At 40.3% G+C, this 24,873-nt stretch overlaps 2 protein-coding genes across 5 annotated transcripts in view; one reads left to right on the top strand and one right to left on the bottom strand.

The window, feature by feature from the left end:
* LOC147153181 (regulator of G protein signaling 20-like) overlaps positions 1-14,799 on the top strand; it is a 45,732-nt gene extending 30,933 nt beyond the window's left edge. For 2 of the 3 annotated variants that reach the window (XM_086025394.1, XM_086025376.1), the window contains exons 3-5: positions 4,688-4,783; positions 5,868-6,102; positions 9,343-14,799. In XM_086025394.1, coding sequence (XP_085881520.1) covers positions 4,688-4,783; positions 5,868-6,102; positions 9,343-9,531 — 520 coding nt within the window. In that variant the 3' untranslated portion in view covers positions 9,532-14,799. The remainder of the gene's footprint in view (positions 1-4,687; positions 4,784-5,867; positions 6,103-9,342) is intronic. The other variant, XM_086025385.1, reaches the window with a different exon arrangement.
* A 978-nt stretch (positions 14,800-15,777) lies between these two features.
* tcea2 (transcription elongation factor A (SII), 2) lies at positions 15,778-24,468 on the bottom strand. 2 transcript variants are annotated; one of them, XM_086025366.1, is made up of 10 exons: positions 24,213-24,468; positions 23,083-23,145; positions 21,847-21,952; positions 19,816-19,912; positions 18,804-18,931; positions 18,565-18,619; positions 17,736-17,892; positions 17,494-17,640; positions 17,326-17,397; positions 15,778-16,152 (listed from the first exon to the last, which is right to left on the bottom strand). In XM_086025366.1, the coding sequence occupies exons 1-10, from the start codon at positions 24,279-24,281 to the stop codon at positions 16,147-16,149; spliced, it is 900 nt and encodes a 299-aa protein (XP_085881492.1). In that variant the 5' UTR covers positions 24,282-24,468; the 3' UTR covers positions 15,778-16,146. The 2 variants fall into 2 exon arrangements, with proteins under 2 accessions (XP_085881492.1, XP_085881483.1); XM_086025357.1 differs by having other exon boundaries at positions 18,804-18,934; positions 24,213-24,467.
* Positions 24,469-24,873: the final 405 nt, after the last annotated feature.

The raw sequence follows: 24,873 nt of genomic DNA, 5'->3' as shown, positions 1-24,873 counted from the left end.
CCCTAGCTGGAAACCCTAACCCTAGTTTGAAACCCTAACCCTAATTTTAAACCCTAGCTGGAAACCCTAACCCTAGTTTGAAACCCTAGCTGGAAACCCTAACCCTAGTTTGAAACCCTAACTGAAAACCCTAGCTGGAAACCCTAACCCTAGTTTGAAACCCTAACTGAAAACCCTAGCTGGAAAACCTAACCCTAGTTTGAAACCCTATTTGGAAACCCTAACCCTAGTTTGAAACCCTATGTGGAAACCCTAACCCTAGCTGGAAACCCTAACCCTAATTTGAAACCCTATGTGGAAACCCTAACCCTAGTTTGAAACCCTAACCCTAGTTTGAAACCCTAGCTGGAAACCCTAACCCTAATTTGAAACCCTATGTGGAAACCCTAACCCTAGCTGAAAACCCTAACCCTAATTTGAAACCCTAGCTGGAAACCCTTGCTGGAAACCCTAACTGAGAACCCTAGCTGGAAACCCTAACCCTAATTTGAAACCCTAGCTGGAAACCCTAACCCTAATTTGAAACCCTAGCTGGAAACCCTAACCCTAGCTGGAAACCCTAACCCTAGTTTGAAACCCTAGCTGGAAACCCTAACTGAAAACCCTAGCTGGAAACCCTAACCCTAGTTTGAAACCCTAGCTGGAAACCCTAACCCTAGTTTGAAACCCTAACCCTAATTTTAAACCCTAGCTGGAAATCCTAACCCTAGTTTGAAACCCTAGCTGGAAACCCTAACCCTAGTTTGAAACCCTAACTGAAAACCCTAGCTGGAAACCCTAACCCTAGTTTGAAACCCTAACTGAAAACCCTAGCTGGAAAACCTAACCCTAGTTTGAAACCCTATTTGGAAACCCTAACACTAGTTTGAAACCCTATGTGGAAACCCTAACCCTAGCTGGAAACCCTAACCCTAATTTGAAACCCTATGTGGAAACCCTAACCCTAGCTGAAAACCCTAACCCTAATTTGAAACCCTAGCTGGAAACCCTTGCTGGAAACCCTAACTGAGAACCCTAGCTGGAAACCCTAACCCTAATTTGAAACCCTAGCTGGAAACCCTAACCCTAATTTGAAACCCTAGCTGGAAACCCTAACCCTAGCTGGAAACCCTAACCCTAGTTTGAAACCCTAGCTGGAAACCCTAACTGAAAACCCTAGCTGGAAACCCTAACCCTAGTTTGAAACCCTAGCTGGAAACCCTAACCCTAGTTTGAAACCCTAACCCTAATTTTAAACCCTAGCTGGAAACCCTAACCCTAGTTTGAAACCCTAGCTGGAAACCCTAACCCTAGTTTGAAACCCTAACTGAAAACCCTAGCTGGAAACCCTAACCCTAGTTTGAAACCCTAACTGAAAACCCTAGCTGGAAAACCTAACCCTAGTTTGAAACCCTATTTGGAAACCCTAACCCTAGTTTGAAACCCTAGCTGGAAACCCTAACCCTAGTTTGAAACCCTAGCTGGAAACCCTAACCCTAATTTTAAACCCTAGCTTGCAACCCTAACCCTAGTTTGAAACCCTAGCTGTAAACCCTAGCTGGAACCCCTAACCCTAGTTTGAAACCCTAGCTGGAAACCCTAACCCTAATTTGAAACCCTATGTGGAAACCCTAACCCTAGTTTGAAACCCTAGCTGAAAACCCTAACCCTTGTTTGAAACCCTAACCCTAGTTTGAAACCCTAGCTGGAAACCCTAACCCTAATTTTAAACCCTAGCTGGAAACCCTAACCCTAATTTGAAACCCTATGTGGAAACCCTAACCCTAGTTTGAAACCCTATATGGAAACCCTAACCCTAATTTGAAACCCTATGTGGAAACCCTAACCCTAGTTTGAAACCCTATATGGAAACCCTAACCCTAGTTTGAAACCCTATATGGAAACCCTAACCCTAGTTTGAAACCCTAGCTGGAAACCCTAACCCTAATTTTAAACCCTAGCTTGAAACCCTAACCCTAGTTTGAAACCCTAGCTGTAAACCCTAGCTGGAACCCCTAACCCTAGTTTGAAACCCTAGCTGAAAACCCTAACCCTAGTTTGAAACCCTAGCTGGAAACCCTAACCCTAATTTGAAACCCTATGTGGAAACCCTAACCCTAGTTTGAAACCCTAACCCTAGTTTGAAACCCTAGTTTGAAACCCTAACCCTAATTTTAAACCCTAGCTGGAAAACCTAACCCTAGTTTGAAACCCTATGTGGAAACCCTAACCCTAGCTGGAAACCCTAACCCTAATTTGAAACCCTATGTGGAAACCCTAACCCTAGTTTGAAACCCTAACCCTAGTTTGAAACCCTAGCTGGAAACCCTAACCCTAATTTGAAACCCTATGTGGAAACCCTAACCCTAGCTGAAAACCCTAACCCTAATTTGAAACCCTAGCTGGAAACCCTTGCTGGAAACCCTAACTGAAAACCCTAGCTGGAAACCCTAACCCTAATTTGAAACCCTAGCTGGAAACCCTAACCCTAATTTGAAACCCTATGTGGAAACCCTAACCCTAGCTGAAAACCCTAACCCTAGTTTGAAACCCTAGCTGGAAACCCTAACCCTAGCTGGAAACCCTAACCCTAGTTTGAAACCCTAGCTGGAAACCCTAACTGAAAACCCTAGCTGGAAACCCTAACCCTAGTTTGAAACCCTAGCTGGAAACCCTAACCCTAGTTTGAAACCCTAACCCTAATTTTAAACCCTAGCTGGAAACCCTAACCCTAGTTTGAACCCCTAGCTGGAAACCCTAACCCTAGTTTGAAACCCTAACTGAAAACCCTAGCTGGAAACCCTAACCCTAGTTTGAACCCCTAACTGAAAACCCTAGCTGGAAAACCTAACCCTAGTTTGAAACCCTATTTGGAAACCCTAACCCTAGTTTGAAACCCTAGCTGGAAACCCTAACCCTAATTTGAAACCCTAGCTGGAAACCCTTGCTGGAAACCCTAACTGAAAACCCTAGCTGGAAACCCTAACCCTAATTTGAAACCCTAGCTGGAAACCCTAACCCTAATTTGAAACCCTATGTGGAAACCCTAACCCTAGCTGAAAACCCTAACCCTAGTTTGAAACCCTAGCTGGAAACCCTAACCCTAGCTGGAAACCCTAACCCTAGTTTGAAACCCTAGCTGGAAACCCTAACTGAAAACCCTAGCTGGAAACCCTAACCCTAGTTTGAAACCCTAGCTGGAAACCCTAACCCTAGTTTGAAACCCTAACCCTAATTTTAAACCCTAGCTGGAAACCCTAACCCTAGTTTGAACCCCTAGCTGGAAACCCTAACCCTAGTTTGAAACCCTAACTGAAAACCCTAGCTGGAAACCCTAACCCTAGTTTGAACCCCTAACTGAAAACCCTAGCTGGAAAACCTAACCCTAGTTTGAAACCCTATTTGGAAACCCTAACCCTAGTTTGAAACCCTAGCTGGAAACCCTAACCCTAGTTTGAAACCCTAGCTGGAAACCCTAACCCTAATTTTAAACCCTAGCTGTAAACCCTAGCTGGAACCCCTAACCCTAGTTTGAAACCCTAGCTGGAAACCCTAACCCTAATTTGAAACCTTATGTGGAAACCCTAACCCTAGTTTGAAACCCTAGCTGAAAACCCTAACCCTTGTTTGAAACCCTAACCCTAGTTTGAAACCCTAGCTGGAAACCCTAACCCTAATTTTAAACCCTAGCTGGAAACCCTAACCCTAATTTGAAACCCTATGTGGAAACCCTAACCCTAGTTTGAAACCCTATATGGAAACCCTAACCCTAGTTTGAAACCCTAGCTGGAAACCCTAACCCTAATTTTAAACCCTAGCTTGAAACCCTAACCCTAGTTTGAAACCCTAGCTGTAAACCCTAGCTGGAACCCCTAACCCTAGTTTGAAACCCTAACTGAAAACCCTAGCTGGAAAACCTAACCCTAGTTTGAAACCCTATTTGGAAACCCTAACCCTAGTTTGAAACCCTAGCTGGAACCCCTAACCCTAGTTTGAAACCCTAGCTGAAAACCCTAACCCTAGTTTGAAACCCTAGCTGGAAACCCTAACCCTAATTTTAAACCCTAGCTGGAAAACCTAACCCTAGTTTGAAACCCTATGTGGAAACCCTAACCCTAGCTGGAAACCCTAACCCTAATTTGAAACCCTATGTGGAAACCCTAACCCTAGTTTGAAACCCTAACCCTAGTTTGAAACCCTAACTGAAAACCCTTGCTGGAAACCCTAACTGAAAACCCTAGCTGGAAACCCTAACCCTTGTTTGAAACCCTAACCCTAGTTTGAAACCCTAGCTGGAAACCCTAACCCTAGTTTGAAACCCTAACCCTAATTTTAAACCCTAGCTGGAAACCCTAACCCTAGTTTGAAACCCTAGCTGAAAAAAAAACGTAAATGTCTACTAGTTACACTAATTCAACATTGTGGATAAGAAGGTGGACACCTGTGTTGTGCGTTCCTTTTAGCTGTGTTTTTCGTCATTTGTTTTTTTTTTCTGTGGAAGGTTCTCTCACACACACCCTGCTGTTAACACTGGTGGGGTGTTGTCAGTGCATGGTGTAGTAACATCCGTGTGTGTTTAAAGTTCTGTCATCAATGTGTGGGGGTTTTCTTGTGGGTGTGCGTGTGTGTGTGTGTGGGGGGGGGGGGGGGGGGGTGTGCGTGTGTGTGTGTGTGTGTTTCCTGTCTGAAAGCCGTCTTATCATGTCAGTCTTACCATCAGGAATGAAGATGAGAGGAGGAGGCGTAGGAAGAAGAGGATATCACAGGACAACAAGATGGAAACAATACCAAACTGTGAAGCTTGGTGAGTCCCCTCTGAACATGCTAATGTGGCGTAATAAAATATATTATTATATACTGTATAGTACAAAAATAGTCAGGAATAGTCATTTTTAAAAATCTGAAAATTTCCTGGTGGCATAGGCACAAGTAAATGAAAAATGTACTTACTGGTTCAATTTTAGGAATTGCCACCATTAAGGGGCAGTCTTGTGCCCTGCTTTGTCATTTTGTTCCTTTATGTGCAAAACCCTTCATTCTTGATGGTAATGGGTGACTTTACTAAAGGTTGATAGTTTTTTACTGTGATGCCACAGCTTTGCCACACCTATCTTTGGGCAATTTCACCAATTCCTCTTTGGAGCACCTCTCAAGGTCCATCAGGTTAGAAGAGGAAGTTCCATGCCCCAACGTTTTCAGATCTCTTCAGTCAGATTCAAATCGTATGAGATATTGCTAATGTCAACCTCTGTAGCAGTTAGAGCTGCACAATATATCGAAAAAATATCGATATAGCGATATTGGCCCATGAAATATGCACATCGCAAAGATGTGCAATACTTTTCTTGCGAAATTGTATGCTTTTGTCTGAATTTGACTAGTCAGACGCAAACTTAAATGTACATCACCATCCAATAGTTGAACTTTATCTAGGGTGATTACAATTAATTATCTAAGAATATGTTGATCATGCTTATATTCCGACATGAATAAAATAGTAATTCTTTCATTACGTCATGAAAATGTCCTTTCTTTAGGTAGATGTTAAGTATCACATTAATATCGCTACATTCAATAACGTTATCGCATATTGTTCTAATATCGTGCAACCCTAGTAGTGGTGTATTCATGGTACCAGAATTCGGACTTTGATACGAAACCTGCAAAAATGGCCTCATTACTGAAACTGTAACAGGGAAAAAAACTTAAAAAAAATAAAAATAAAATAAGAGTTTGACCTTGGCGCAGGTCTGCGTTCCACTGAGTGACATTTAAGTTCTTTGTGATTTTATTCATTAGTGTGCAGTCCCACTCACTCTTGAAAAATGGCTGTTAGCTCTTCAAAAGCAGATAACAAAGTGTTTTTCTTGGCTGTTTTTTTTCACTAGCACTAAACCTTCAGTGGAGGAAATGCAGCTCTGGTCTCAGTCCTTTGACAAGCTGATGAGGAACCCGGCGGGACGTAATGTTTTTCGGGAGTTTTTGCGCACGGAGTACAGTGAGGAGAACATGCTGTTCTGGCTGGCTTGTGAAGACCTCAAACAGGAAATGAACAAGAAAACCATTGAGGAGAAGGTGCGCTCCATCTACGAGGACTATATTTCCATACTGTCGCCAAAAGAGGTAGGAAAGATGGTGAAACATCATTGATCTCGTAATTGTGGCAACCATTTGTAATATTCTTAACAAAACAGTCATAGTCTGATCTGTCAATCAAATCTCGGCTTTCGTTAATGTGGAGTTTGCATGTTCTCGATGTGGTTGTGGGTGTGTGTGTGGGTGTGGGTGTTCTCCACACAATTCCAACTTCCTCGCAAATGGTGGCAGATCAAGAAAGTTTTACTTGGGGTGAACCAAGGTTCAGTTACTTTCATTTTCTGCTTTCCCTGACAGGTTTAATGCATGTCACGTGCATAACTTAGCGTGTTTAGCACTTACCCAGTCCTAGTAGAGTATGCAATAACAATTCTCAGCAATTACAATTTAAAGTTTTTATTGGAAATATTTCGCATTCTGAATTTCGTCACAGTCTACTTATATCAACATTTATCAGATATTTTCACAAAGATTTTAAGCCAATTTGAGATGGCGGTTATTATGGTGGCCAGCAAAACGCTTTAACAAAAATGTCAATAGTGCCTTTGCACACTTGCTCTCAATGCTGGGCACAGCTAAATGTGATAACCGTTCACTTGTTTGTTTCTGGGGGTTTCTCCCTTCAATCCCTCCAGAAGGTGAAATGCATGCTCTATTGGGTTAAGGTCCTTTGATTGACTTTGCACTTCATCCCCCCCCCCAATGAAGTCCTTTGTTGTGTTGGCAGTGTGTTTTGGGCGATTATTTTGTGGCTTCTCCCGATTGCACATGACAAAATATAAATGCAAAGCTTTTGTTTTTGCTCCCATTTTTTATGAGATGAACTCAAAGACACATACACAATATCACCATTTCTCTCAAATACCGGTCACAAACCAGTCTAAATCTGTGATTGTGAGCATTTCTCCTTTGCCAAGATAATCCATCCCACCTCGCAGGTGTGGCGTATCAAGATGCTGACTAGACATGTGATTAGTGCACAGGTGTGCCTTAGACTGCCCATAATAAAAGGCCACTCTGAAAGGTGCATTTTCTGAAAACAAAAGGATTTTGTAGACTTCACAATTCATTCTGCTGCTAAATAAAGACTAGTGAGTCTGTTACAGACACAGCCACGACATTAGCGCCACCGTGCTTCACAGATGAGCTTGACTCGGCTTTTCCTCAGCAGTGTACAAGAGTGCAATCGAGGTGTGGAGGTGACTCCATATGCACGCATATCCAACTCGTTGTGGCGCAGGATGCAACCTTTTTTTTTTTTAAAGCGGGGATCAGGTTAGAGTGAATTCTAAACTAGTTATTAAAATGTTTATGCACACAATATCACAAACATTTGAATTTAGAGTTTAGTCGTGTATAACCGACAGTTGGGGTGGCAACTGTGGTGACAAGGAATTTGATGAGGGCCGCAACTGCCCGCAGATCGGCCAGAGTCTTCCAAAAAAAAAAAAAAAAAAAAATCATGAACATATTTGTTGAAGAATTTATAGACCATATTGTTTTATGTACAGTATGTTAGGTTCATTGAAGATTATTTTAATTTTTACGCAGAGATTCATAAAAAAAAATTCAAGTGACTGAGTGTGTGCTTTTCTGTGTGTGCAAGTGCACATGTGTGTACGGGCACAGGAAGCTGTAAATAGTTGCTGTCATGGCCCTCTGGCATTAGAGTCTTTTTATAAACACATTCACACACTAGACTGTGTAGATGCCTGCTTGGTTTTCTGTCTGCACGTCTGACCTTGACTTATTGACTGTGTGCGAGGGTGTGCGGGCGGGCGGGCGTGCATGTGAGTGTGTGTGTGTGTGTGCATCTCCTTCCTAAATGGGAGTAAAGAGAAAACATAAGAACATAACATAAGATTGCTCTATAAATATCTCCTGACTGGAAGAAGGGGGTGTTTCTGAGTATCTGAATGGTAAATGGATGCATTCATGCACCGATGAGAGATTTTCATGGCAAAGCATCATCAAATTTAAATGCATGTGTGAGTCATAGCTACTGTATGCTGTATGCTTTGGTGTTTAAGTGAGATGCTTAGATGCTTTTTTTTAATTTCTTTTTTTTATCAACAAATTCATTTTCAAGGCAACAGCTTTGCTTTTGTTTGAGTTAGTAAGAAGACAATGCCTGAGAATGAAATATTACAAATTAAGGAGATGAAATGAAATTATTTTCATTTCATGATCAGTTGTGTTGCATTCTACTTTTGGAGAATCTTCAGCATGCATGAGTTAGGGGGTGCTCATGGTTGGTCAAAACGTCTTGGGGCTACACAAGACAAAATTCTTTGTCCACCAGTCAACACACATGCAGATATGTTATGTTATGTTTTGTTATTAAAATGCAAAAAACAGTGTACCCCAGCATAATCTGAGCTAATTCTTTTGTATTATAACTGCCCATATTCATTTTGAATGATGACACCTGGTGATTTTAAATGAAATTTGATCTAAATGGAACAATTGGCTGACACTCTACAACAGTGTTTTTCAAACTTTTTTGAGTCAAGGCACATTTATTTCATTTAAAAAATTCCACGGCACACCACCAGCTGAAATTGTGGGGGAAAAAAAAAAGCTTATTTTAACAATATGTGTTATATTGTTCATAAAAGCATTTTTTAACTTTGAAGAATGACGTTCTATTTAAACATCTTGAATAGGAAGTAAATAAACACAAATAAAAACATATTTTATAATGTTTCATATGATACTTACCAGAGCTGGACAGTCCATCCCTGGGCCGGACCGGTCGGACCCTCGCCCATTTTTGGGGCGGGGGGTGGGGCCTGACAAATTTTTAAAAAATGGCCGGACTAAGCATCGCCGGAAGTGGATTTTAGTCCGGCCCACTAATCGGCCCTCATGCGTTTGACGTGGTCGCGAGGCAGCCAAATTTAATCGGTGAAAAGCATCTTTTTAGGCTTCCTTCTACTCCCGCGTGGGCGCGAGCGACAACTGCCGCATTGTTTCACGCGACCGACGCATTGTGCTGTTGGCGACAGGTCTGCGACACATGCCACGCACACATCAGGAATTGTTGTTGCTCTGATCGGTCCATTATGTCAGATGTTGCCATGACATACAGTTTCCCACGGAGAGGAGAGAGAGGATGCAGCACGCAGCTGGTTGCTGCTGCAAAGCAAACTAGTTTGGCAGCGGCGTATGTGTAAAAAGAAGCTACTCACCCACGTTCCCCCTTAGCCGCCCCCTTCAATCTGTAGGAGTGATTTTCTTCACCAAGCTTGTTGCTTTTCCTCGCAGGTGAGCCTGGACGCTCGCGTGCGGGAGGTGATCAACAGGAAGATGCAGGAGCCGACGCCTCACACTTTTGAGGACGCTCAGTTGCAGATCTACACGCTGATGCACAGGGACTCCTACCCACGATTCCTCTCCTCCAGCATCTACACGTCGCTCCTTCACGGCAACTCGCGCACCTCCTCCGAGTCCTAGTCCGGCACCGTCTCCACGCCTCCCCTCCGACCATTTCATAACCTGCAGGTGAAACCGCCCCTACACCAGATCTATGCTGTGACTGCCAAGACTTGACAGTGGCCAAGACTCTGTCAGTCCACTTTTGCACCAGCTGCCCTCTTGTTTACTTCTCCATTTTCCCCACCTCCCTTTTTAGTCTCTTTTTTCATTCTCTAAATATACAGACAAACCAAACATACGCTCTCTATATTGCCAACAAACAACGAGAGCATTCAGTCTAATCTATATGATACTTAGCCTCTGCTCAATTGAGAGGGGTACTATACAGGGGGACTTAATAAGAAACACAAAATTCAGTCCCTAGGGGCCGTAAAAAAATATATACTGTATATACAGTGTGACCACAAACAAACGGCCCCCGAAAGATGAATATGAAATAAAAATAACTTCAAACGGAAAATGAATAAATCTAAAGCGACTCCTCTCTAATGAGCGGCTGGCCAGCACGTCATTCTGATTGGTCAGAGTTGTTGAGAGCTGTCATTGCAGCAACCATTGCCTCTTTCTCTTTGCTCGAGTTAATTTGGTACCCTGGTACCCTACACGCCCCGCACAGTAGCGGATATGCGCGTCTTCGCAAATGTGTCCCCTCGCACAAATATGTGCCCCCCCCCATGGAGGATGAGGCCCTACACAGGGAGTTTGCCCATTATAGAAAATGGATGGATGGGTGCATTTGTGTGAATGTTAATTGTCATTTATATCTCGAGTTGTATTTAGGGTCCACGTCTACGTTTTAGTTCAACGCAAAACAAAAGAAAAATGTCGTCATTTATGTATTTTCAGTACCTCCTTATCGTTGTTCAACTCCTTCCTCATCGCTTGTGTTCCCAGCCACCTTTATATTTTGGTATTTTAAGCGACCCGAAGACTGCAGAAGTCCAAATCCCTGAGTTAGTTAACCAGCCAATCACCTTTAAGAGCCACTGAGCGGAGGGCAAGCTTGACTCCGCCCACCTCCATGCCTTGTTTGCCTACTTTCAGGATTGATCTTTCTTCCCCTTTGCCAACTGGAAAGCACAGGACCATTTCTCCGAACTGTTTCTTCTCACTGTTGTGATATACTCGTGATGGATACTGACTACTGATTTACAAACTCAAATATGAGTTGCTGACCCCCCAGCCCCCCCCCAAAAAAAAGTAACAACTACGGCTTTTGAACCATTGTTCATCTATTGAAATTTTTTTCCTGGTGTCTCACACTTTTCACATTCTGGGAGTTTTTTTTTTTTTTTTTTTAATGCAGAAAGAGGAGGTTCCGTGTTGGACTGAACTGATCCAACACATGATGCAACACACTCAAGCTGCAATAAAAACTGGAGTCCGCACACGAACACACCCATACACACACACAGTATTTCTATCACCATACTTCAGAAGGTATACTGTTATTCTGTGATTAATATGAAACTGAAAAGGTGTTTGATCCAAACTAAAAACGGCCTTAACACCTAATGTTCAAAATATATATACTGTATAGTTTTTGCTCAAAAACCTTAAGTGGGGTGAGACAGATACACATGCATAGTATTTATATCACCATTCTTTATGAGATCAACTTTAGTATATTTATTTATTTATAAATACACTGGAACCTCTTTGGTCAAACACAATCTATTCTGGGATGCCGGTCAACCTCCAATTTTATTATTATTTCCATCATAAAACCTCTATTAACCATATTGACAGTGTTTTATGTGACATTTTAACATCCTCAACCATCATACAACTGTAAGAATGTTAACCACTGTTAATAGAGTGGTGCCTTAAAATATGAGTTGAATTCATTCTGTGGCGTGACCATGCTCGTAACCCAAAACACATCTCTCAATCTGTTCCATCCTCCCCAAAAAAAGACCCACCCAAAAAGTTTGTATTCCTAAGGAAAAAATAGCAGTACTTTATAAAAGCATAGAGTAACATAATTAAAAAGAACGTAAAGAATTAAACCGTTTGTGAATCGTTTTACTGCTGCAATTCAGTTCATTGGACTGGTTCCTTATGATGAGCCCTTCTTGGCCACTGGGAGGCAGTATAATACAGTCATACAGACGAACAAAGAATAGTATTTCTACTATTGTGACTCAGTTGAGATGCCTTAACATTATCTTTTTTTTTATAGAGGATCAAGAATATATTCGTGTGAGTATTGTTACATAATCTGTATACATTTGTAACGCCGCTCTTTGTGTTCAATGTCTGTTTCTTCCACAAACCCCAATTCCAATAAAGGTTATCAGTTTGAACATTAAATATCTCATCTTTGTAGTGTATTTAATTGAATACACGTTGAAAAAAGGAGTTGCAAATCATTTATATATTGTTTGGATTTACATTTTACATCCCAACTTTATGGGAATTGGTGTTTGTAAAACAGCAGCTGTTAGCTGTTAGCATCTTAATGTTGTTCTCGATTATATGTTAGCATTAAGCTAGCAGGCCATTCTTATAGCAATGTTTTAAACACACAGCATACAATTGTCATTGTTTAGTTGAGTTTGACAGTAAACTTAATTATTAAAAAAAAAAATCACTCTTTATCAAACTGCTGTGAAATGAGTTCACTGCCACCAAACAGCACTCGTATCTAAAGTTTGCACTGGCAAGTAAAAACAAAAAAAAAAAAAAATCGGCTGATTGACAGCTCGTACCTCCAAAAACTCACAAGACGAATCACTCATATTTCAAGGCACGACTTTATTCAAATGCAAAAATGGTTAGAGACGAATGACAAAGGCGTAATGAATTTAAGTTGCATGCATTTTTAACAATGGCCTACGCATAAGTGTGAATAGTAGTGCTCATGGTGAAATGTAAAAACAATATGTCTGCCTTAAAGGGGGGAAGTCAACCCCCAAAATTTACACGAATATGTTCTATGTGCCTCTATTAATCAAAACTCAACATTCTGATTCATATTGCATTTGTGGAATATGAGTTAAGCAGTAAAATCCACCCACATTTTGTACATGTCAAACGTGATTGGTCGTTTTCGGAGCCCTGAGAAACTGTGATGTCATTTTCAGTCGAAAGTGACAAAATGGCCGCCCCCTGAGATGGCTAAAAATGGGTGGATTTTGCTGAATAACTCATATTCCACAAACACAAGATTAATCAGAATGCTGTGTTTTGACTAGTGGAGGCTCATAATCTTGGGGGTTGACTTCCCCTTTAACTTTGTAAAGTGACTCCATCTGCATATATTGTGACTCTGGAGTCTGACTGGCATGAATATGAAGCTTGACATAAGTCCAGAGTTGATTCTTTTTTCTACTCATGTTCTTCTCATAGCACTCCTTGTTTAGAATACTTCTATTTATGAAATAAGTGTCCCAGGAAAGGCCAAACGAACAATACACGCAGTTAATCCTTTGATGCTCATAGAATTGAGTCGTGAAAAAACGCTCTTTACAATAATATGTTCTATGTGCCCCCACAAGTCTAAACACTGTATTCTGATGAATATTCCGTTTGTTAAGCGGCAAAATCCACCAATTTTTATCCATCTCAGGGGGGCGGCCATTGTGCCACTTGCTGTCGACTGAAAATGAGACTAGCCAAAAATGGCCGCTCCCTGAGATGGATAAAAATTGGTGGATTTTGCCGTGTAATTACGATTCTACCAACACAATATTCGTGAGAATGCCATGTCTAGACGAGTGGGTGCTCATAGAACATATTGTAAGGAAAATAATTGACTTGACTTCCACGTTGACGCCTGAAGTCATGCGTGCTGGCTTTTTGAAGTTTGAAGCAAGCTTTCACACTAAAATGGGATCAAATTCAGCAATTGTGCGACTTCTGAGATGTTCGACTTTAAGGGTTCCACGGTAACCATTTGTTTCTAAAGCCCACCGATCTTCTATGGTCTTGCTGTTACTGTCCTTAAGATGTCATACGCTCTAACGAAAAGATTTCTCGACAACCCAAAGGCAACATTGTTCTGTTTCGTTTTTAAGCATAGTGATACAAATACACACGCACACACCAGGTTGGCCAACCTGGTTGCTGCTGCCGACCCCGGTCTCTGTGACTTGTCACCTTTGACCTCACCACTGTTTGCCACCGGCTCCTGATTGGCTGCCACCGACCTCTGAGCTCAACTGTGGTTGTTGGAATCAGGAAGGAGGCAGGAGAAACATTCCCAAGTGCAAAACCAGGCACAACATTATGAACACTTGCATAATATGGTATCTCATACTGTAGCTGTATCAAATATTGTGCTTTTTTACAAAGATAAGAATGTTGATTTTTCTATTTGGATTGTCATGGAGGTTTTCATTTAACAATTGAATGTTTATTTTGTTTGTAGTGAGAACCGCATCACCATGAGCCATGTCCATTATTCCTGTTTCCTCAATGAGACATAACTCCCTGTGAGCATTATTATTTTTATAAACCAGAATTTTTAATACAGCGTCTGTATTAGAATGTATTATATGGTGCCACTGGTCAAAACGCTGTGGCTGGTTCATGATGCTTTGTGGGAAATTTAGAGTCAATCGATGGAGGCAAATATGAAAAAAAAAAAAAAAAAGCCTTGTTTTTAACGAAACTGGTCACCAAATGCATTTATTATTCATGTTATTTATTTTATATTTTGTTGAAAAATTCTGATTTTAATTTTACATATATAAAAAGAAAGCCTTAAATATCCAACAAGCTGTCTTCTTTTTTGGGACGTTAGATTCTGTTTTGTGATTCTTTCCATCATTTCTCTTTAATGGCTTATGAAACAAAGACTGTCTATTCCAGGGATGAGCAACTTGAATGATGGAGGCGTCCACAATTTTTTGTCAGTGCTACTGGGGGGAAATGTGGGGGAACGTATAGGACCACATACTTTCTAACCAGATGTATGGCAATGCTATTTTAAATATTGACAAAATACATGCAATAATGTGCTCTTAATATATACTGTATGTTTTGATCAAACATTTTCAATGCATGTGCAAAAGATCCACTATCCTAACCCAACAACAAAGGGTTTGAAGCAAACAACAAAATAAATCCGTACTGTATATTTGGACGTTGTAGTGCAGTATAAGACACAGTATAAGTGCAACCAAGACGTGTCTGCCATCTAGTGGTGATTAGTTATATTACAACTTAAAACTGCAGTCAAGCACTGCATATTTGCAGTTTGGCACCCGAACTACATATTTGAGATTTACCCTCGGCCTTTAAAAAAAAATGTATTTATTAAAATATTCCGTGTTTAATGCATGGATGGATGTGTGTTCTTTTGTTATCCCCGGTGTCTAAGCTCTTATTGCAGTTGTTTTTAGTCCAAAGCGAACATGACTTGAGGAAACGTTTATTGTTGACACAACACTCACACACTAACTTACTAAACATGCAGTCAAACAGTCAATTTATAGTACTGCCTCATGTTGTTTTCCACAGTAACTTGATCTTTGTTTGGAATTAATCTTCTGTATGACACTCATTCACACAAACATACACAAAAAGATGCACGTGTGCACACACAGGTTCAGTCCCTACGGCACCCTGTTCTAGATCCTAAAACGGGCCAATAAACAAACAAAAAACATTCAACAGGCATATTTATATAACATATTTCACTCATTTTAGTCATTTTGTATTTATTTATATCATTTTATTATTATTCGGAAAACAACTGAACTTGACTGCTACTTTCCTGAGACCTATGTTTTGTTTTGTTTTTCCTCTCTCAACTTCTCCCAACCAGCTGGCCGGGTTCCGTCAGAACCATGTGACCGTCGTGTGTTTTGTTTCAAGATTCCTCCCTGACATCACACTGTACCCAAGTACACGCCTCTTCCCCATGCTCATGTATGGAAAGAAGCGCAGCCGTGTTTCCACAACAAACACAAAGTGTCGCACAGTCTCATCCACTAGTCATCGACTAGTCTTCCACTCGGCCTTTCTGAACTGCGCAAGGGTTACTCTGAACTCCAAATGATGCCAGCAAGTGCCAAAAGTATGCACACCCTGTAAACAAGTAGATGTACAAATGTGTTAAAAAATTAATAAAATATAAAATAAAAAAAGTGACAGTAAAAAGTAGGAAGTCTGAAACATATACGATATGGCATAAACCCATTGACTTTTTTGTTGAGGCCAGTGGCTGACAAAAGGTATGAATGAGGATGACTATAAAAACAAACCAAAAAAATTACATAAAATGCGAATGCACTGATCAATGAATCAGCACCAAGATTTCGCAGTAATGCAAGAGCAACTTTATTGGGCGCAACATTGTGTTAAAAAAAACACACAAAAAAAAAACCAAGAACAGCACATCTTGAGAGTCCACAAAGACTTTATAGCTTAACAACTGGAGGACATTTTATGTACATCATCATGCTACTTCATATATAAATATTAAAAAAAAAAAAAAAAAAAAAAAACAGACACAAACTTGTAGTTATTTTTCCTCCAAACATCCTTTCGTTACTTTCTTGAATATATTATACATATTTGTACATTTTTTTCTTTAAGAAATGTTACAAAACAAAGCAAAGCTACCCTTTTAACCAAAATTCAGATGCTTGTTTTTACATCATGAAGGCAGTAAAACAGCACTCCTCAGAACTGAAAGACAAAAAAAAAAAGGATTAAAACATATATACCGGTAAATGTTTGTCAGATTAAAAAAAAAAAAGAAAATTGAGTAAATAAAGCTTAGAAATATTCGTTTTTCATTATGAACTCATTATCATTGTTATTTTTCATCCCGATTATTCAGAGAGGAAGTGCGGGGCATCACAGTGAAGACTATCAAAATTGTACATTAGTGTGAATGTGAATGTTTGTCTATATCTGTGTTGACCAAACTACAGCCCATGGGCCATTTGTGGCCCGTTGCCCATTTTATAACAGACTGCAGCACATACTCAAATTAATTGACAGGACGTGTCGTTTGCAGTCTGTAGACACCCACGTACTCATGGGTCGGCATCTGCGGATTCCCATATTCGTAGATTAAAATTTAAAAAAACAAAAATCTATATTTTTAAATATTTCAATATTTTGCGGGGGGATTGTTTTTACCTCCATTTCCCCCTCATTTTTTGTGGAAAACTGAATGTTTATCAGAATTTTTTTAAAGATTTTTTGTGTTTAAAAAAAAATAAAATAAAATAAATACAAGCAGATTGCAGAGGTGGGCATTTTACTAAACTTTGCCAGTCCGTTTATCACCATCCGTCGGTAGCTGGTGTACCCTTTCGCCTTTTTGTCAAGCCGAATCAAAGTAATCACCAATCAGTCGGTCCGTCTGTCGTTTTAAATGCGCTTCCGTCGACCAACTTCACGTTACGAAAATAGTAACAAAATTACTATTCATAATGCCCCGGGCTAATAAAGATGACAACTTCTCTTGTTTTGGTTTTGAACTTGGAGATGTGACTCTGTTGCTGCTCAGTAAAGTGGCGGATCTATTTTGGTGGGATACACGGCTCAAAGCCAGGCAGTATAGAAAATGAACGGAATTCTGGCATATCTATAACGTCAGGAGTTCAGAAAAAAGGACTTAAAAATAGTTTGGTCTCTGCTGCCACCTGGTGGGAAATCTGGTATTTTATTTTTCTGACCCACCCATCCTGAACTTCCGAAAAGTTAAACTACATCAAATATTGAACTCAAATTGCAGCTGCTTGAAGCAAATGTCTAATCCACACCTTACCTCGAATAAATGCTTGGTTTTCTCTACAGTCAAGTAAAAAATTCTCATGATGATGGGAAACATGAATATGATGCGTTTACCTTCCATCGGTTGCCACAATCATTACACACCACAAAGGTGGTCATTGGCTCGTCAGCACTGCGAGTTTGCACCTTAAAAATAGCACACACACGCACACATGTACCGCAGTGATTGCACACACAACGTAGTCAGACCTGCATATTTACGGTGTGCGCGCGTGTGTGTACCTGTGTGTATGTGCAGTCCCTCCCCTGACACTTTTTGCACACAAACATGTCCGTCCCGCTCCCGCCCACTTTGGACAGCTGATGCTCCCGAATGGACTCTTTGGTCAGAGTCTCTCTGATCTTCTTCAACTCTGCACTCGCCATCTCCTGCTCGAGCACAAACACACGCACCACACACACGTACAAGAACGCACGGCAGTGACCTCTCAAATGAGAGTGTGTTCAAGCAGTGGCAAGCAGACCTCAGAAGTCATGGAGGCGATGCGCTGAGTGGAGATGTTTCCACACAGGACGTTCCGCCGCAGGTCGGGATTCTTCTGGTCCTTCAGGTTGGAGATTCGACTCCGTAGACGCGCTTTGTACTTTATGTCTGTCGACTTGAAATCCTCAAAGATCTGTGAGCGCGGCCAGCTGTCAAGGGCATCAAATTCCTCACATTCAGGGGGGGGGTTCAATCCCAATGTGACATTTTGTCCTTTATAGTGGGCCTATAAGAGCCATTGATGGGTCCATAACTTGTTCCTATTCTAGTCAATGGCCATTAAATCTCTTACTGTGTATGTTCCTGTGAAAAACACTTTTTGAAAAACACTGCCCTGTGAAAAACATTTTTTTAAATGTTTATGTTAATGGTGTTTCCGCGTTACTAGTACCCCATTAACGTGCACTTTTTTTTTTTTTTTTAAATGACGATATATGTTGCCAGTTCATTAGCAGCATGACCAAATGTTTCAAAAGTGCTTCTTCACGACAAAAGAGTTTGAGTTGGTGGAGGTAAATTATACTTACTATACTATACTCATACAGTCCTCATAAAGATCGATAATTAAGGCTGTGCACGAATCGTGGTGACTCGAATTGGCCGTTAAAAACGAACACTGAATTAAAATTTTAGGCCTCAAGTCAGAACAGCTAACATTCACAGAGGCATGTTTGGATGTCACTGTGGATGTTGTTCGACCTTGTAGGTCCCACTGTACCTTGCTCCTACCCTCGAAAAAACTGAAACGGAATCAGTACCATTAAATGCTTAGGTTGTGGTTATACAATCGAGTCAAAGAAAGGATATGTTCCTCAATTTGTGTTGCAAGGAGGCTGCAGTCGACTCCAAAGGTCTTGTAGTCATCTGGAAAATAAACAAGGATTTTCTGTTTTTACAAAGCTAGTCCACATAATCTTTTGGCCCCTATAAAATCATTGTGAGATGACGTACACGACTATAAACACAATAGTGCATGATAATTATTTCCTCCAATAAAATAAATTCTAATAACTCTAAGTGTGAAATATTTTCAAATATTAGCCCTTACCAGCAGTCTGCAGCGCCGCCACTAGCATCTCTCGACATTTATTACGAACATTGTCTGTGGTGAGGTGAATGGCAGGGAAGGATGTGATCAGAGGGGGGAGGGTAACAGGGGACTTCGCTCTAGTTTTGCTGCTGTCATATTAAACAAAAAAAAAGAAGAAGAAAAAAATCACAAGTTTGCAGCTAGTGCCACAGAGTACCACAGGGTCCCTCAATAGGTGTCAATAAGGCCGGATTACAATGCATGGTTCAAGTGACAATTCCATTTTTTTTTTTTGCTCTTTGATGGCACAACTGGGATATTCTGCAGGACAGCAAATACAAAAAATTTATATTTACAAAAAAAGAAAATACACATCTTTAGATCAGAATCAAGTGTCTTCCAAATGTGGATAAAGATCAGATAGGGTCGGGCCATATGGCCTTAAAATTAAATCTGGAATGTGCTTTTTTCTGCAGATACCAAAAAAGGTTTCAAACTTTTTTGCAGGTTTTTTTGTCCCCGTCATTAATTTGCACCAACTTCATATAAATACAATGTTTTTAAGAAATCATGTAAAAATAAGTAACAGTATTTTGTCAAAACACAATCCATATAAAAAAAATCGTACGTTTTAAACGTACAACAATTTAACATCACAAAATGCCAAACTATTTAAGGCATGAAAGCACAAGCCTAGTTTTTAATGGTGCGGTACAACAAAAAACAGAAATAGGCCTTACATCACAATTCGGCACTTGGCCCTGCAGTGAAAACATAGCCCAAAAGTGACTACAGGGGAAGGAGAAACCACTCCCTGCATTGAAGGCACCATGATGAACATCACATGTTCTTCAGTTATGCTCCCACCAGGGAAATTTATAAATACCAACCTTGGTTTTGACAAAAAAAACAAAAAAACACTGTGGTCGTCACCCTTGGCTAATGCTAATGAATTTAGCATTTGCATCCAACAACTTGCATTATGTGGCATAACGACGACAAGACTTTACATGGTGATTATATGACACACCTTTGCTCACTGCTGCACGTGTCTTTGGATGTGGAAGTTGTCCTCACGGGAGAGGCGCCATTCTTCTCCTTTTTTTCTGACTTGCCCTTAGAGCCATCTGACACAACCAGAAATAACATTTCAACAAATTATGCTTCTTCAGTTTATAAGAATGGGAAGATGCACTATTTACCGGTATACACTCTGTAAATACAGGGGAACCTCCAAAGTTGAATGCCGCAGGGGTCACATAAATCAGAATTTGACCAAAATATTGTCGAAGAATATGTCTTGATCTCTTGATCAGGGATTGCCGTTTTCTTTTTTGGGGGGGACACAGTTGCCTTTTAAAATGTAAACATTGGCTAGGTCTTTTGTAGATAAGGTAAAAAGATAGTTGTTTCTTTAAATTGTCTGAACATATACCTGTATATTAGTGGTGCAATGATTTATCGATTATTAATCAATAATTCTTTTTGATAATATATTAATCGTTTGGATACCTTTTTTTTTAATTAAAAATTGTCCAAATGCTCAGAATTTCTGCTTCTCAACAGTATATATCAGATTTCTGTAGTCCGCCATGAAAGCAGAGTGATTCTCTTTTTGTTGAATCAAAATGAAACATTTTGCTTTTACTTTGCAAAACAATAAGTCACTCCATCATAATTCATGTTTGTGCATTTTAAGAACTGTCAGTAAAGAATAAATAAAGGGATTGAAATTAAAACATGTTTTTTTAAAATTCGATTCATCAATTAATTGACAAAATAGTCGACAGATTAATTGAATAAAATAATTGTTAGTTGCAGCTCTATATCTATCTATCTATCTACATTTATTCGCCCAAACTTGTCCCTCGGGAAGTTCTGTGGGGGGTGCTTTGGGAGTATGGAGTACTGGATGCCCCGATACGGGCTGTTCGGTCTCTGCTCAACGGTGTCACAAATTTAGTCCGCATTGCCGGCAGTAATTCACATTCATTCCCAGTTAGGATAGGACTCCACCAAGGCTGCCCTTTGTCACTAATTCTGTTCATAACCTTTATGGAATGAATTTCTAGGCACAGCCGACGTGTTGAGGGTGTTCGGTTTGGTGGTCTCAGTATTGCAGCTTGCTTTTTGCAGAGGATGTTGTACTCTTGGTTTCAAACCACTATCTTCAACTTCGACTGTAGCGGTTCTCAGCCGAATGAGAAGCGGTTGGGATGAGAATCAGCACCTCCAAATCTGAGTCCATGATACTCAGTCAGAAAAGGGTGGAGTGCCCCTTTCGGCATGAGATCCTGCCCCAAGTGGATGAGTTTTAAGTTTCCTGGGCTCTTGTTCATGAGTGGGGTAATAATTGAGCAGGAAACCAATGGGCAGATTAGTGCGGCATCTGTTGTGATGCGGACTCTGTATCGGTCTGTCGTGGTGGTCGACGCTCCTACCCTCAACATTGGTCACGGGCCGTGGGTCAAGAACAAGATCCCACGGTCCAGGGTCCAGGCTCTCCCTTAGAGATAGGGTGAGAAGCTCAGGAAGGGCTGAGTGTAGAGCTGCTGCTCGTCCACATTCGAGCGGAACCAGATAAAGTGGCTCAAGCATCTGGTTAGGATGCCTCCTGGACGCCTGGCTGCCGAGGACCCCGCGGGAGGAGGCCCCCCAGGGGATGACCCAAGACAAGATGGAGAGACTGTGTCTCCCCCTGGAAGAAGTGGCTGGAGAGAGGGAAGTCCAGGCTTCCTTGCTGAAGCTGCTGACCTCGTGACCCGACTTCAGATAAGAGGAAGAAAATGGATGGCTGGAACATTTTAGCTGTATCTGTGGCTCACATCAGTCACCTTTGCATTGCGCCTTTTCTCATTAAAGGCTCATTTTTATTATAGACGGTTTTACCGAAGGTTTATGTTTGAGAATATTAATTTCTTAATGGTATAACACTTGAGTATAGAAAAGGTTTCTTAAAACAATGTCCGCACACTTAATAAAGATCAGAGTCCAGATTCATGGAAAGGATTGCAAGACAGTTTGACTCTAGAGGTCCCACTGCATACACAAAAACACACACCTATTAATTTCTTCCAGGACTTGATGAGCACTTTGGCCAGATTCTGTACTTCCTGGTCTGAACTTAGTTTCCGCACAGCATTCACCGACATTCCAACTCTGGTGGACTGGACAAATGACATGACATGAAATGTAACTTTTTCAAAGGCATTTTAGAATTTGTTTCAAAGGCAAAAATGTCTGTTAGGTTCGTGAACACTTATTTTGGGAGAATTAGAGTCATGTTGAAGATTTTCCAAAACTCAATTTCTAATGTTGTCATTTACAGTATTTGCATGACTAACTCTTGTCCCCCTCATAATACCACTAATAATAATAACTAGAGCTGTGAGCAACTATAAAGCAACATTGGTCAGATTGGGTTACTGGTATGTTGAGGGACTGGCACATAGGAGAATAACCCACTAATTTCTAAATGGTTTTTTTTACCATGCCTGATGTGTGTGCAAATTTTAATAAGGTTTCGGCCACGTTTAGACCATCAAAAATAGCATTATTTTTCTTTGCAAACAGCGCATCGCCATGGCAACAAAGGGTGACGAACTTTTCTGCTTCAATATTTTTATATGAACCATGCGAAGTTTGTTGACCATCTGATAAATTCTCTAGGAGTTCCTTACAAAAGTCAAAAAATGGCACTAAATTGACAAGTAAAATCAAAATGGCGGACTTCCTCTTAGGTTCAGTTTCAAGTTCAATTCAGGTTCAATTTAAAAACATAACATTTTCCAGTATTTTCCATTTTTCACACTATGTGTGTGCAAAGTTTGGCGAGTTTTTCGATCGTGTCTATGGCAGGCCCTCAAAAATGTGAATATTACGGAGAATAAAAAAATAAAAATAAATAAATCATGATAATAATTATTATATGTGGCGACCCCTGACGGGATAAGCCGAAAGGATAACAACAACATAGTAACCAATAAGAATTTTACAAAAACAATAGGGGCCTTGCAGTGGATGTTGCTCAGGCCCTAATAATGATTTGAATGTATATAGCGCCTTTCAAAAGATCCAAGAATGCAATTGACATGTTTAGTTGTAAATATGAGTCAGGGATTTATTTTCTTCAGGATACCAATTGGTTAAAAATCTTTTTAGATTGGAGTGCGCCTTGTTGCTTTGATAAGCACTTGACTGGGAGAATGTAAAAACGCAAAATAAAAATGTCAAGGCCAAAGCCACTCATGCTGCTGTGCAGTGAATCATTGGGGATTACGGTAATTTAAAAATCAACCTGCAGAGTTTCCAGAGACATTGTCATGTTCTTCAACTCCCTCAGCAGTTCCAAAGCTCCATCCTGCAAGACAACAGAATTTTTTTTACACTGAATTCAATGGGTTATGTACCTGCCTTGCATCTCAAACTGTTGGTATGTACAAAATATCCCACTAGCAGTTTGCAAATTTTGATGTGAAAATGACCCAGTCCATTGTCAGCGTCAGATCACATCTAACAGGGGGGACAGATTTTACTCAAAACTTATAGGAAGAGATAACATAAAAAATGTACAGCTTCTGATAATTATCATTATTCTAAAACTACTTAAACAATAACGTAACGATAACAATAACATATTCCCAACACAAACATTTAGAACAGTGGTTCCCAATCTTTTATGTATCGTGTCACCACAAACCCTTTGTCATACCATGAGTACCCCCACTCATACATGGTGATAATTCTCCAAAAGTAGAACGTAACACAACTGGCTATTATGTGAAAGTCATTTTATTTTGTCTTCTTAATTTGCCTTTACTTTTGAGGCTTCTTGAAAATAAAAAAGTCGCTTGCGTGCCCCTGGTAAATAAATGCGTTTGAGCTCCTTTGAGTGCTGTGTAAATGTAACTAACCGATGAACCTGCCTGTTATATATACACGTCTGATACGTCCCCTTTAAACAGGCATTTAAACGTCAAATATCAGGAGGTTCGAGGGGAAACAAGTTGTAGCGCACACAACGCATTTTATTGACAGACTTATGATATGAAATGACTGAAAATAAATATTTACTTATCTTGTAAATAAAAGTTCCACATATAAACCTTGCAAAGTGCTTGGGTCCCCCTGGTTGTGAAACACTGATCAAAAAAAAAAAAAAAAATCATTTATTTTTATTTTTTTTAATTTCCCGTGTTTTTCGGTCTACCCCTACCCCTAACTTATAATGTAATTTAATTTAAAAGAAAAATAAATACGTTTGAGCTGTTTTTTGTGTAAATTGATTCCAGCTGCAAGTGATTAGGACTGGGCGTTTTTGACCAATCACAGCTATGATTTCATTCTCATTGTGACGAGTGTTTTCGTTTCCCTGAGCAGTTGCCGATGTCAGCTTTCATTTTGGAGAGATGTTGGACACTCACTCACCGTGTTGTTCTTGTGGACCATCTTATCAAGTTTTTTGCCGATGAGCGCCACATCTTGCTTGGTGGCCATGTCAAGTGGACTGTCAAATGTGGGCCTCCAGGAGTTTCATGAACGTGGATGAGGAGGATAAGTGTTCACGGTGTCTCCTCTTTTGGCTGGCCGGGTGCCACTAACCAACTGCGGCCTTGTCATCTAAGCGGCTGGTGCATGCTGGGAGTTGTTGTTCATTTCCGGCTTCTAGTAACGCCTCGTAGTGTTTTCGTTTTGACACCTGCTCTATTTGAAGCTAAATTGGTAAATTAACGTAATTCCCACAAGTGGTATTAGTATTGTTATACTTGTTTTCAAAAAGGCTATTATCATTACTGGTTAACTTATTTGGGATGTTATTCATGAAGCTAGCAACAAATAACGTTTGAGATGTGCACATACTCACCATGTCCGCTGGATGTCAGTGTTACCTGCTTTCTGCTTGTGTTTCACTTACTGACTTTATTAAAGGTGTAAAATAAACTTTAAACGTACTGGGAAATTAAAAAACCCATTTTGCTCACATTGAATTTCACGTTGACACAATAAAACATGCTGAAATGCATGTTTTAGATACGGTTCAGAAATGTATGGTACCCTACACAGGAATTTGGGGTTGCAGGGAATTTAG

The sequence above is a fragment of the Filicampus tigris genome, chromosome 1, assembly GCF_054856515.1.
Source record: "Filicampus tigris isolate MCC_2025a chromosome 1, RoL_Ftig_1.0, whole genome shotgun sequence".
Classification (NCBI taxonomy): Eukaryota; Metazoa; Chordata; class Actinopteri; order Syngnathiformes; family Syngnathidae; genus Filicampus; species Filicampus tigris.
This window is presented reverse-complemented; position numbering and strand designations above follow the sequence as displayed.

What these genes read in the sequence shown, in the direction of transcription:
- tcea2 (XM_086025357.1), bottom strand. Translation starts at nt 24,281, where the DNA reads ATGGCCACCAAGCAAGATGTGGCGCTCATCGGCAAAAAACTTGATAAG. An exon ending in ACGTGCAGCAGTGAGCAAAG is followed by an intron (nt 18,935 to 19,815) that starts GTGTGTCATATA and finishes TTAATATGACAG; the next exon opens with CAGCAAAACTAGAGCGAAGT. An exon ending in GGCGGCGCTGCAGACTGCTG is followed by an intron (nt 18,620 to 18,803) that starts GTAAGGGCTAAT and finishes TTTATTTTCCAG; the next exon opens with ATGACTACAAGACCTTTGGA.